Source organism: Tachysurus fulvidraco, chromosome 23 (assembly GCF_022655615.1).
Source record: "Tachysurus fulvidraco isolate hzauxx_2018 chromosome 23, HZAU_PFXX_2.0, whole genome shotgun sequence".
Classification (NCBI taxonomy): Eukaryota; Metazoa; Chordata; class Actinopteri; order Siluriformes; family Bagridae; genus Tachysurus; species Tachysurus fulvidraco.
In genome coordinates, this window is record NC_062540.1 from 9160531 (window position 1) to 9173083 (window position 12553).

The 12553-nt window shown below is 38.3% G+C and overlaps 3 protein-coding genes across 4 annotated transcripts; 2 read left to right on the plus strand and 1 right to left on the minus strand.

The window, feature by feature from the left end:
- The first annotated feature begins 1421 nt into the window (after positions 1-1421).
- On the plus strand, positions 1422-2491 carry LOC113641959 (protein BTG1-like). Its single transcript, XM_047807548.1, has 2 exons — positions 1422-1559; positions 1912-2491. Exons 1-2 carry the CDS (start codon positions 1442-1444, stop codon positions 2136-2138), a joined length of 345 nt encoding a protein of 114 aa, XP_047663504.1. The 5' UTR covers positions 1422-1441; the 3' UTR covers positions 2139-2491.
- A 3735-nt stretch (positions 2492-6226) lies between these two features.
- Positions 6227-9799, minus strand: fam217ba (family with sequence similarity 217 member Ba). The gene is made up of 5 exons (XM_027145324.2): positions 9483-9799; positions 9123-9339; positions 8919-9036; positions 8771-8838; positions 6227-8674 (listed from the first exon to the last, which is right to left on the minus strand). Exons 2-5 carry the CDS (start codon positions 9227-9229, stop codon positions 7342-7344), a joined length of 1626 nt encoding a protein of 541 aa, XP_027001125.2. The 5' UTR covers positions 9230-9339; positions 9483-9799; the 3' UTR covers positions 6227-7341.
- A 364-nt stretch (positions 9800-10163) lies between these two features.
- Positions 10164-12490, plus strand: ppp1r3da (protein phosphatase 1, regulatory subunit 3Da). Of its 2 annotated transcripts, none has more exons than XM_027144704.2 (2): positions 10164-10393; positions 10609-12490. In XM_027144704.2, the coding sequence occupies exons 1-2, from the start codon at positions 10378-10380 to the stop codon at positions 11544-11546; spliced, it is 954 nt and encodes a 317-aa protein (XP_027000505.2). In that variant the 5' UTR covers positions 10164-10377; the 3' UTR covers positions 11547-12490. The 2 variants fall into 2 exon arrangements, with proteins under 2 accessions (XP_027000505.2, XP_027000506.2); XM_027144705.2 differs by having other exon boundaries at positions 10165-10380.
- The last annotated feature ends 63 nt before the right edge of the window (positions 12491-12553 follow it).

Consider the following 12553-nt stretch of genomic DNA (forward strand, 5'->3'; position numbering starts at 1 on the left):
ATTTATTATAAACAACAAAAGACATTCAGCTGATAAAACCTGTGCTCCAGGTCCCATATTCATATAACATTTAAGGCTTAGTGTAATCAGACAGTTGGCAGCACCCATTGACTTTCACCGTAGGAAAAAATATAGACTATGAAAGTCAATGGGTGCTGCCAACTGTCTGATTACCAACATTTTTCAAAATATCATATTTTGTGTTAAACAGAAGAAAGAAACTCATACAGTTTTGGAACAAATTGGTGAGGGTGAAGGAAATTTAGCCTTAAATGTTATATGAATATGGGACCTGGAGCACAGGTTTTATCAGCTGTCAATTTTCAATGTACATTTAAGAGTGAACAATAAACATTTGTTCAGTTCTATCACCAACACTCATTGCAGAATATTATGAACTGAATGAACTGGTAGTTTACAAAGCTTTCCAAATATATTTGTACTCGGGCTGTGGGTGAAATGTCACCCGAAGCGGATGTAGCTTTAGGTGTAGGCTTCCGAAAACACTCAGAGTGTAGTTTGAGTCTGCTTTCGTTTCATATCTTCTTTTACATTCGTTAGTTAATTTCAAATTTGCGCCAATAACACCGCCAAGCAACTAATTTTCCTCCTTGGTAGCGGTGACGTCAGATCAGGTCACAGGCCACAAAAGCCCCAATAATCCAAAAGTGATGCGCAATCGCAACCACAGTCTGTGTTCACAATACAGACGGGGTGAAATTATGAATGAAAGTTCTGTCACAAAACGATATTGTTACGTATCCTCACGCTTTTTAAGTGGGTATACGGAAATTCTTGGCCTTTCCTAGTGGGTATACGGCGTATACCTGCGTATCACGTAGACTACACCAGCGCACGGTCCGACACGACAATCTAATTGTATAGCGTTTAATATGTATTGTGACTTTTCTTCCCGTCTGTAACAAAGAACAGGGGATGTGATCATTCACTCTATAGCAGTCTGAAGGGATTTATGCTACACAGAGTGAGAGCTGAACCACTTTTACCTCAGACTTAAACACACGTCAGGCTGGGAGACGGAAATAGAGAGGAAAATGTACAATACTTAGAAAAATGTGTGATTTTTGTTCATGTATGTGGCTTTGTAGTTTTACTCGGTTTATACTTCATTAGTTTTAAATGTTGATTTAAATGTAAACACTGGCTACGTCATGAGAGTCTTCAAGAGACGAATCTAGTTTGTTGACGTTTGAACTCTTTGCACTGAGACAACCAGAATGTTTATTTACAAAAAGCAGAAACTTTGCGCGCACTTGATAAAATCTGCTCTCTGAATACAAGTCGCCTAACAAGACATTTCTTCAGGTAACTTTCATCCTGAAAAGTAACAGACGGATTTCCCGACTGTAGCTCGAATCTATCGTGTTTCTAATCCATCGCTCTTTTTACAGGAGTCATCAATATTAAAGCAGCCGAAAACATGAAAACAGAAGTCTCTACGGCTGCTGACTTCGTTACCAGTCTGGTCAGGATGACTGGCCTTCTTACTGAAGATCGTCTTCATCACTTTAGCTTTTCCCTGCAGAAGACGCTACTTGGTACGAGGAGTTTCAATAATCATTACAGCCTGTTTTTTCCTCTAGACATTCACATTTCTACAGATAGTTTGATCAGATTTTTATTGATGAGATAAATTCATTGAGTTATACTTATAAAATTACTTATGGCTACTTGACCTCCATATACAGTACAACTATGTATAACATATACAAATATAAGTTTTTAAACAAAATTGATGATTACTATAGCCATAATTCACTTAGTCTAGTGCCTGATCCTGGACGGTAGCGTGAGGACTGCCTGCAGTCTGCTTGGTGAGGGCAGCGTGACAGAAAATAGAAAATAGTATTGAGGATCTTTTCTTACCATGCTTTGTCTCTTTTCTTTCAGATTACTATGAGAAACACTGGTTTCCCCAAGACCCTTGCAGAGGGTCAGGCTACAGGTGCTTGCAGATAAACCACAAAATGGACCCTTTGTTAAACAAAGCTGCCCGGGCTGTTGGCATTACAAAGGAGGAACGTTTTGTCTTGTTTCCATGCGAGCTGACAGTGTGGGTGGACCCGCACGAAGTGTCTTATCGCATCAGTGAAAATGGATCCAGTTGTGTCCCTTAGGAGTCCTTATCACCTGCCACAGACACTGCAAACGTTCAAGAAGCCAGCTGTAATGGGAAACTAAGAACTGAACAAAAAATTCGTCAGAGTGCTTCAGTATGATGAAGTGATTTTCATGAGGATGCATCCATTTTTTCTATATTTTATTTTCTATATTCTATGTATATAAAATTAATCAATAATCAATGTGTTTAATATTAATTTAAGAACTTTCAGCATGATATAGTGATTTTCATACCATTTTCTACCATTGTTTTCTAACAATATATAAAATCATCAATTAATGTTGGTGTTTTTTTGTAGCAGCTGCAGTAGTCAAACATCTTATTCAGGGGACGTGACACAAATCTGTACAGTTCCTCAATCATTTTAACTTTGTTAATAGTGAATTGGGGTTAAGCTTGACCAGTTGGTATGTTACATAATGGGCTGCTTTCCACTCCTTAATATACTTTTGTCTACTTCACATTTACCAGCTCCCACTCAGTCACATTTTTAAAGGTCATTCCAGTAATTTATCTCAAGTAAATAATGATATTGATTGATAATTGATAATGAATGGCAGTCTAAGGGATCATTATTCAAAATCAGTGCAGGGGATTTTAGTAGCTTAGTGGATAAGGAGTTTGATTGACAATCATTAGGTTGTGGGTTCATATCCCAAGTCCACCAAGCTACTACTTCTGTGCCCCTGAGCAAGGACTTTTACACTTAATTGCTCATTTGTATAAAATGAGATGAAAATGTAAGTCGCTCTGGAAAAGAGCGTCTGCTAAAAGGCTGTATGTATTCATATTAGGAACCTACAACTCATATTTAGGAATTAGTAGCCTGCTGACAAGTCAAACAGAATAAAAAATAAATAAATAATGGTATGACAATGCTTCACTTCATTGTTATAGGTTCTGATGTATCACATATCACATAAGATAGATCACTTTAAACAATGCAAAATGTTCAAATGTTTTTCTCTTCATAATGACAAGCAATGGGCTTTCATTTCAGCTGCATTGCTGGATAATCTGTGGCTAAATTTCCCTACTGGAAAACTGGAAAGGACAAATTTAAGAAGCATTTAGGAGCATAATGAATGATGTATAAACCAATCTTTATTTTTTCCTACAACTTTCTTTGAAGGTTCAGCAGTAGAGAAAAAAGAAGCAGGTGATTGTTTAATTTATATATAAACACATACATCAGTGTTAATATTTAAGTTTGAAAAGTATTTAATATAAAGTCAATGATATCCCCCTAGATCTTGCCACTTGCTTGCTGTGTTTATGCTTGTCTGGATCTGTGTATTGCAAAGAGGTCAGTCCAGATTTGAAAACAGTGCCATTTGAAAACAGATTTTAAACCAAGACTTGGTTGTCTACCTAAACTGATAGGCCATACAAGGAAAGCATTAATCAGAGAAGCAGCCAAGAAGCCCATGGTAACTTTGCAGGAGCTGCAGAGATCCACAGCTCAGGTGGGCGAATCTGGCCACAGGACAGAAACTATTAGTCGTGCACTCCACAAATCCTGGTCTTTATGGAAGAAGCCATTGTTGAAAGAAAGCCATAATAAATCCCGTTTGCAGTTTGCGATCCCGTTTACAGGGCAATCTTAGATGAAAACCTGTTAGAGTCTGCAAAAGACTTGAGACTGGGGTGGAGGTTCACCCTCCAGCAAGACAATGACCTTAACATACAGCCAGAGCTACAATGGAGTGGATTTGATCAAAGCATATTCATGTGTTAGAATGGCCTTGTCAAAGTGGAGACCAAAATCCAATTGAGAATCTGTGGCAAGACTTGAAAATCGCTGTTCACAGACGCTCGCCATCCAATCTGACTGAGCCTGAGTTATTTTGCAAAGAAGAATGGGCAAAAATTTCACTCTCTAGATATGCAATGCTGGTAGAGACATACCCCAAAAGACTTGCAGCTGTAATTGCAGCAAAAGGTGGCTCTACAAAGTATTGACTCAGTGGTGCTGAACACAAATGCATGCAACACTTTTCAGATATTTACTTGTAAAAAGATTTGGACACCATTTATCATTTTCCTTCCACTTCACAATTACGTGCCACATAAAATCCTAATAAAAGACATTTTTGTTTGAGGATGTAACGTGTCAAAATGTGAAAAGGTTCAGTGCGTATGAATACTTTTGCAAGGCACTGTAAATATATGGGGTGTTCTGTAGCCTATGCTATGGGTTATTGGGGAAAAAACTTTATGTATTTTTGGAAATTTGCAATACAATATTCTAAATTGTATTTTGCTAATAGCCGATATCCAGTCATTGTTCGGGAAGTTGACAGAAACAGTGACATTCCAGCTAAAGTCTGTAAAGCCTGTGTTTATGCTATTAATATGTAGCTTAATCTGGCCAAAAAAGAACCTTTTGTTTCATTAATAAACAAACGTTCATTTAAAAAGGTGGATGATTTATTTGAAGCAGTGGATTCGGGTGACGTTTGAACTGATCCACGCATATCTAATGCACAGTAACAGTGTTTTACTTCTTTATGTCCCAGACTGCTTCCAATATCTAGTGGAGTGTTGTGTGTTCTTTTTCTAGCCAAAGTCATAACCTCATGACCATGACCTCATTGCCTGGATATTTGATGCTACTGTAGTTCTAACACACTCCTTCACAACTGTGGGTTATTTGCCAAAGTCAATCTACAATTGAACTGGGGACCCCGGAAATGCAAGGCAGCAACACTGTCAGCTATGTCACAAAATTGTTATGGTTGGTCACCACTTTTTATTTGTGTGTGGTGTTATGAATGCAAAATGAATATCATAAATTTCTTAATCTCTTATATAATGAACAACACAGAAAATGTGCCTCATAGGCTAAGAAAGAACTTTTGTCTATTCAGCAAGCTCCCCTAAATGGGGATTAAAGCAAACAGCTGATTCAATGCCAAGTGCTGCTAGAAAAAGCAAGGCAAGGTCTACTGTGTTGTGGCCAAAGGTGGAAAAATTACTTGCAGAGGTAATTTGGTTAATGAGCTGCAAGACTGAACTGAACTGTATCAAGCACAATATAAACACACACACACACACACACACACACACACACACACACACACACACACACACACACACGCACAATCGACTGTATGGATTGCAATGACTCACACCAAATACACACTCTTTTAATTTTACAGCCATGTCTACAGCACCATCATATCAAACTGTTTACATGCTGGTTTTCACTGTTTTTGTGCTTTGCACATGCTGTCTCACATTTCAGTATATTACTGCTTTGCACAATTACTTTAAAATACCTTGTGTAACTGCTGCTATAATACTAATGTGTTCATTCTAGTATTTCTGCACATACAATATTGTTTGAACATACAGTATGTACACTGGTCAGCGCTTTTGTTGTATATTGTTTGTTTGCACCGTCTTTTGTCCTGCACTGTTTGCACCAGGTCACACAGATGCAATTTATGTGACTAGGACTAACTTACTAAGTCCTTAGCTCTGTCTTTGTTTTATGTAGCACCATGTTCCTGGAGAAATGTTGTCTCATTTCACTGTGTACTGCAACAGCTACAATATATATGGTTGAAATGACAATAAAAGCTTCTTGACTTGACAGCATTAAACTACTATGGCATTATGTCATAATATGTCTTACAACCTGAAATTGAAATAGTTTATCCTCTGTCTAATGCTGTAGTTGTGCCTTATTATATCCATTTCTTAATAATAGATTTAATGGTGGTCCATGATTGATATTTTCCTATTAACTTTGTTCTGATAGATACTTGCTCTTCATGGTGTTTGTATAAATATGTTGCCTAACCATGCCACGTGACACGTTATTTGCTCACAGGACAACTTCCATTAATTATTATAAGACAATTTCTGATAGCAACAGTTTACACTAGAACACCAAGTATTCACACCAAGGGTGAATATTTATGCAGCCACAGCTCTTTAATGTATAATTTATCTTATTTAAGTACAGTTTATAATTGTATTTATATTTGACTGAACATACATTTCAATATTCAGCCAATCAGCCATGACTTGATGTGTTAAATAATATGTAGATGAGACATAAAAGATATAGTCTGATGAGGTCATGAATCATTTTTATAACATTTCTCATCAAATAGTGCATTTAGCAAGACAAAAGAACGATGGTCCATGAACAAGTTTTTACCAGTTGCCTTCACAAATGCCTTTGACACACAAATATTAAAATTAAATTACTAAAAGTTTAAGTGCAGAAATACAGTGGCAAGTAGCCTACTATCTCAATCAGGCGCCGTCCAACATTTTTCAAGTAAGGTGTTTATCTTTAAATCATATGAACTGTTCAATCACTAACATTACTTTACCAATAAAATGAACACATGCAACAGCAAAGAACAATGAACAACTGTGTGCATTTTTACCAAGAAATAAAATGAAAAGAAATAAAAAGACAAAGAATACTTAAATAATAGACATGCTCCTAAAACTACATTTTGTGATTTGACGATTACAGCTTTTTTAACATACTACAACATGATATGAAAACTATAGCTAGGAAATACAAGATATTGCTCAAAATAGAGAATATGGAGTATTATACAAGATGAAGCGATATACAGTAAATGGTGTATAACAACTACCAAAGGGCAATAAATAAAACTATGGACAAGAATATGGACAACATAGCAAAAAATGATTGCTTATATTCAACAGAGAAAAGCCCTTACATACAAAAATACGTATATATCCACTACAAAACATTCATTATTTGTGTCAAAAATATACATTCTTTAATGTATATCAGAACTATACGAGGTCCAAACAAACTTTAAGATGCTGGCAACAGGACAGCAAAAACCACTTAAACACTAATGTTCACTAATCTTAATCAAGTGTTTAATGTATAGGCCTTAAATATAACTTAGCATTAGTAGTAACTGTCTTTTTATGGGTCATACAACATATCCAAATAAATAAAAAATAAAAAAGATCCAAATAAAATAACCCTCATTTGCAAAATAAAGGAGAAACTAATACAATGAAAGTATCACACCTTTTAGACCAAAATATTAGCTGTCATCAAAAAACTAGATTGCAGTAAATACAATGCAATGCAAAATATTACTTCGCAGATAAATATTTATTCTGACATATTGTGCACTCTGGTTGCTTAGCAAGTTTTTGAGAATTAATGCATGATCATTGTAATTATTTTACTTGGATAAGTAGGCATTTTTTAGCTTTCTATCTGCCCTGGTCCCTTTAATGCTATTATCATCACTGACCATTCTTTTAACCCCAGACATTGCACCACTGCCCCCAACCTCTGTCTGCTGCACTTCTTTTTGTTCTCTCTTTCCTGAAAGCCGGAAGTCTCGTTTATTAGCAGCAACGACTCGCTTGTCAAGTGCATTTCTCGTGCCTAAAGGTGGATCTTTGTGATCCTCTGCTTCAGCGACCTGCCCACTGTGCCCTTTCCAGACTGATTGCTGTCTTTTGCTCTTCATACTCAGTTCCTGAGAAACTTTTTGCAGATTTCCAGAAACCTCCATTTGTTTTTTTGGACTTTTTGGGCTTACAGGATACTGAGGTCTACCCATGGCTTTGTTGTCTGAGGCTGAAGCCCTACTTTCGCTGCTGCTTCTTTTGTGTGTGATACTTGGTGAAGTTTTGCGCTCCAGCAGTGGGCTGAGACGGGAATGGCGCTGGTAGGTATATGAAGAACAGATGCCGTTGCACAGCGGGGAGCGTACGTGGCAGTAGAGGCAGCGAGTGAGCTGGCATGATGATGGGCTTCCCAGGGATGACAGAGAAGTAAGAGGGAAAGGGCGCTGACCCTGACGCATGCTTTTGGGGGAGCTAAGGCGTGATGGAGGTGCTGTATGAGGCCGAGAAAGGCTGGCTATTTGTGGACCACTAGGGGCACGACCTTTAGAACGTACATAGGTTGCCATGGGTTGGCTGTTCTCATTCTGAATGGTCTGGATCTGATGCCACTCTAGCTGCAGCAGACGTTCCAAAAACATCTCCAGCTGGCCAACCGGTTTTGGACGCGGTGCACGTTTCCCTTCCGTGTTCAAGAAGATGGCAAGTTGCCTCAGGCTCCAGGTGTTAAAAGGTGGAGGTAGGAAATCAGGATAATTGTAGCTATCACTTTCTGTCTGCACTGTCCTGGGGCCTGGGATATGTGGATGCAGATCTACTGAGTCAACAATTTCTGCTCTGAGATTGAGCTGAGGAGGGGTGCAGGGAGAAGGCAGCACAGGGAGCCTCTCTGAATCTGACAGGTCACTAGCACTGTCTGTGTCATCCTCTTTATGGTCCAAGAGGCGCAGGGACTCAAGGTCTAGGACATTTTCAGGCAAGCGGATCTGATGAGGAGCCAGCGGAAGTGACAAAGCACGCCGGCTCTTTTCTCGGGCTGCATAGTTCATCTCAACCCCACTGCAGCATGGGAACTGTTGCGGCACTTTCGGCCTCTTCTCTGCACATTCTGACGGAGATGGCTTGGACCGTGGATACCTTATATCAGCTTCAAACTGTGTGCTATAAACATACAGAGCACAGCATAGGTTTGTTTGGAAACAAACATTGGTATACAATATAGATATATACAATGACACTTTAAAGAGGCAAACTCACTGAAGCAACTTGTATGTGCCAGTGTTAGGACTCTTGACATGCTTGGATCGGTTCCTGTGCTGGCCATTCTGACAATTCACAATAAAGGCAAAATAATTATATATGTTATAATTGTATGTTCTCTGTGCACCCAAAAAGGCAAACTTACAATTTCAGCTCTGGGTAAAGGCGCCTTGTCCTGCCCGGAAATGACATTCTTATGCACCGAGCTTTTCTTCTGTGGGTTCTGGTTCTGAATGACTTTTTTGTCTCCGGTTTTATTGTTACTGCACATAAAAAAATTAAAAAACAACCTTAATGAGATTAGGTTCTATATATGGAAGCAGTTATATGCAATGATCTTCATAGTTACCTGGTTACAACTGCAGTATTTTCTGTATTTTTTACTCTAACCTTCTCTTTAACTGGGACCCTCTTCAGGATCGTGGATGTTGTCCTTTCCTGTAGAATGGGTCCCATTGCAACAAACCCACCAGAGCTAATGTTGCCAATAATTGTCCCATTTAAACCAATGAACACGTCTTGCTCTCTCCATTGCAGAATGTCACGACGTAATAATCTCTACACGCCTGGAAACGGTAAACAGAAAAAAAACAGCAGGTTATTAAAGGTCGGAACAGTGAAAACAGTAGTAAAATGTACCTCCTCCTACAACCTGACTCCAACAGCCAAGCTTAAGTGCAGCTAACAGCATTCTAGGTATAAAACATACCTTCAATTGACCAAATTGTTAGCGATCACTGAAGGATTTTTCAGCTTGTTTACGCTCTCCATGTTCAGCGCTACTGTGACGAGCTGCATCACGGGAAATGACGTGCGCCGTCAAAAGAAATCAAGCGGCTGGATATTTTGCCACAAACAATTGCACCGGTTCATATTGTCAATGCAAGCAGAAAAACATGATATTCTCGTGATTTAGACACTGAAGTAGGTTTGGGACAGTGTTCACAAACGCTACTTAATTCTTTTAATGTAAGCAACTTCATTACCCATAAAGGAGTAGTGCAGCAGACACGCCTCCTCAGCGTGTGTGTGCTAGTGACGGCAATTCCGACTCTTTAAGTAGTCAGAGCATTTTGTGAAGAGCCGACTCTTTAACGAGTCAGATCATTTTGTCTAGAGCCGACTCGTTTGAAAAAAGAAAAGTCTCACTTTCATTTTTTTTTTTGTCTACCTCGAATAAAATTTAACAAGTCACTGTTCTTTTTATGGATAGAATTGTTAAAGGAATCATACGCTAAAAAAATATTTTATCACACTAATATATGTGATATGTGTATAATAATATATTATTTGTTTATCCGTAGTAAGGGATAAACAAATATAAAGTAATACGTTTTAAAAAAAAAGAGGAAACCGGTTCACATGCAATCGGCTCAAAATGTTCGTCTGAAAGAACCGGCTCAAAGAACCGACTCGAAGAAAGACACTTCAGTAGAAGTACACTTCTGCAGGCTTTGCGCAGTTTGTAAGAGCAATGCTTTAGGCTTACGTTGTTCAGTTTAACATAAATTACCTTCATTGTTTCGCGAACGATGTAATATGCAAACAATACTGGAGGATCTGCAGATGAACAAAAATATCAAAATACATCGGATTGGAAATTTATGGTGAGACGATATGGTATGACGCACAAACTGCTTCATAGGTAACATTTCAATAACGTGGAATTACTGAACTAGAGAAAATGTTGGAAAAGGCATTGCACCTGATTTCTGCTCAGACGTAAACACTTATTTATCAGTACAGTCCTCTTTACTTGGGTTTGTCACTTATTTATTGTCAATGTGTTAATGTGTAATGAAACTAAATAAATGATCCACTTTATTTACCTCCAGGTGTAGAAAATCATTGTCGTACTTTGGATATGGCTTGTTCTACAACACACAGCCAGGACGAAACATCCTCAGGGGAATCGGATGATGAGCTATTTTTTGTTGGGGTGTCTGGTGTCTCAAAGCAAGTTTCCCCTCTGAAGCTTAGAGACAAAACATGGTCAAACCCCAAAGAAGAAAGAAAGCCTGTGAAAATTTGTCCACCTAGTACCACACCGCCACAGCTGAGACCAACAGGCCGCAGTTTCTCATGTGAACCTCCTCCCAAACCCATCATCCAGAGACGGGCCCATTCTCTACCGTCACCCTCAGAAAGGCGAAGACTCAGTCGTAGAATCGGTGTCCGATTTGTGGACTCACTGGGCATGAACTTAGAAAACGTTAAGGTTTTCAGAAGTGGAGAAGATCCATTTGTACCAGAACATGTTCTCTTTAGACTTTTAATGAATGCAGAACTAGCAGCCAACAAGAGCTTGGAGATTTCCCTACCATATTTGAAACCTGTGTTCCCTGAGCAACCTGGAGACTGTTCAAATTTCCTGGAACGTTTGTGTAAAAAGCAAGTGTGCTTGGAACGTGTTTTATGTTATGAGCCAGGCATCATTGGGATCGTCCAAGTGGTTAACCTGGCCTTTGAAAAAGAGGTTATCATTCGTTATTCTTTCACAAACTGGAAGAGTTGTGCTGACACCAAGGCTTCATGGGTTGCCAATAAATACATGGAAGGCCTTTCCAGTAGCTGTGACAGTTTTCGGTTCCATCTTCCAGTTCCACCATTCATCTTACACCCTGGAGCAGTGTTGGAGTTTGCAATCTGTTATAAAGTGCAGGGCACTCAGTTTTGGGACAACAATGAGGGACAAAATTACAAGTTAGTCTGCCAAAGCTACAAAATCCCTGTGCCTAAGGAATGTGAAGACAGCATGATACATTTTGTCTGATTTGCTCTGAGTCACTGTATGTATACTGTACATTCACTGGCCACTTTGTTCACTACATCTGCTTTTGTATTTGGTAAACATACTGTAGATGCATACTGTATTATTTGGGTGTTGGAACATTCTCAACACACCAGACATTAACATGGTTGTGGCACAGTTGTGTATGGTATTGGCACAAGTGTCTCAGGCACAGGAGTGTATCTTAGGTTTTAGCACTATGTACACTTAACCTAATTTAGTGGCCACTGAGCACGTTTATTGTATTAAAATCAAGTAACAATCTGTTTGCCAAAAAGCTATGACATAGTGCCTGACAGAATCAGATCTCAGATGTCCAAATAACTACCATGACTATGTATCTTTATAGTTATATACAGCTGAGCAACCAGCCTAACTTTTTGTCATAGGGCAAAATACTAAAAAATGCACTAATATTTTAATGTGAGCTAAAACTACTGAATATAATGTAGGCTAAGAATGTTTAAAAAAAACTGTTCTAAAACTTTTTGCACAATCCTTTTTTTTACCTAAAGTGTCTGAGAAATTGATATAAGTCGGTAAATTGCATTAAATTAAACTCACAGATTTGTAAATTTAACAGTAAATACTTCTCCATTCTCCACTCACTGTTATTAGCTAGAGCGACGTGCAATACGTGAGTGATTTTTTTAAACTGAATCATTGAAGTGAACGGATCACTCGTGTCTAAACGACTCTAAACGACTCTTCCCTGTAATGCACTCGTTCAGAAGATATTTGGTCGTACTTTTTTTTTAAGATGAAAAAAATACGCAATTATGTCAAACTGTTCGCATAATAAAGTACGTTGTCACAATTATCGACATGCCTGCACCTTATCACACAGCTGTGTGTTTTATAAATCAGTGCAATATTTACATTTCAATTTTAATAATGTTTATTATAATAAAATCTTTTAATAGCAAGTATTGCAGCACTTTATTTATTTGTTTGTTTGTTGGTTATATTTTTAGCAGTTCATGGAGTCA

What these genes read in the sequence shown, in the direction of transcription:
- LOC113641959 (XM_047807548.1), top strand. Translation starts at nt 1,442, where the DNA reads ATGAAAACAGAAGTCTCTACGGCTGCTGACTTCGTTACCAGTCTGGTC. An exon ending in CCTGCAGAAGACGCTACTTG is followed by an intron (nt 1,560 to 1,911) that starts GTACGAGGAGTT and finishes CTTTTCTTTCAG; the next exon opens with ATTACTATGAGAAACACTGG.
- fam217ba (XM_027145324.2), bottom strand. Translation starts at nt 9,229, where the DNA reads ATGGGACCCATTCTACAGGAAAGGACAACATCCACGATCCTGAAGAGG. An exon ending in CTTTACCCAGAGCTGAAATT is followed by an intron (nt 8,839 to 8,918) that starts GTAAGTTTGCCT and finishes GTGAATTGTCAG; the next exon opens with AATGGCCAGCACAGGAACCG. An exon ending in GGCACATACAAGTTGCTTCA is followed by an intron (nt 8,675 to 8,770) that starts GTGAGTTTGCCT and finishes GTATGTTTATAG; the next exon opens with CACACAGTTTGAAGCTGATA.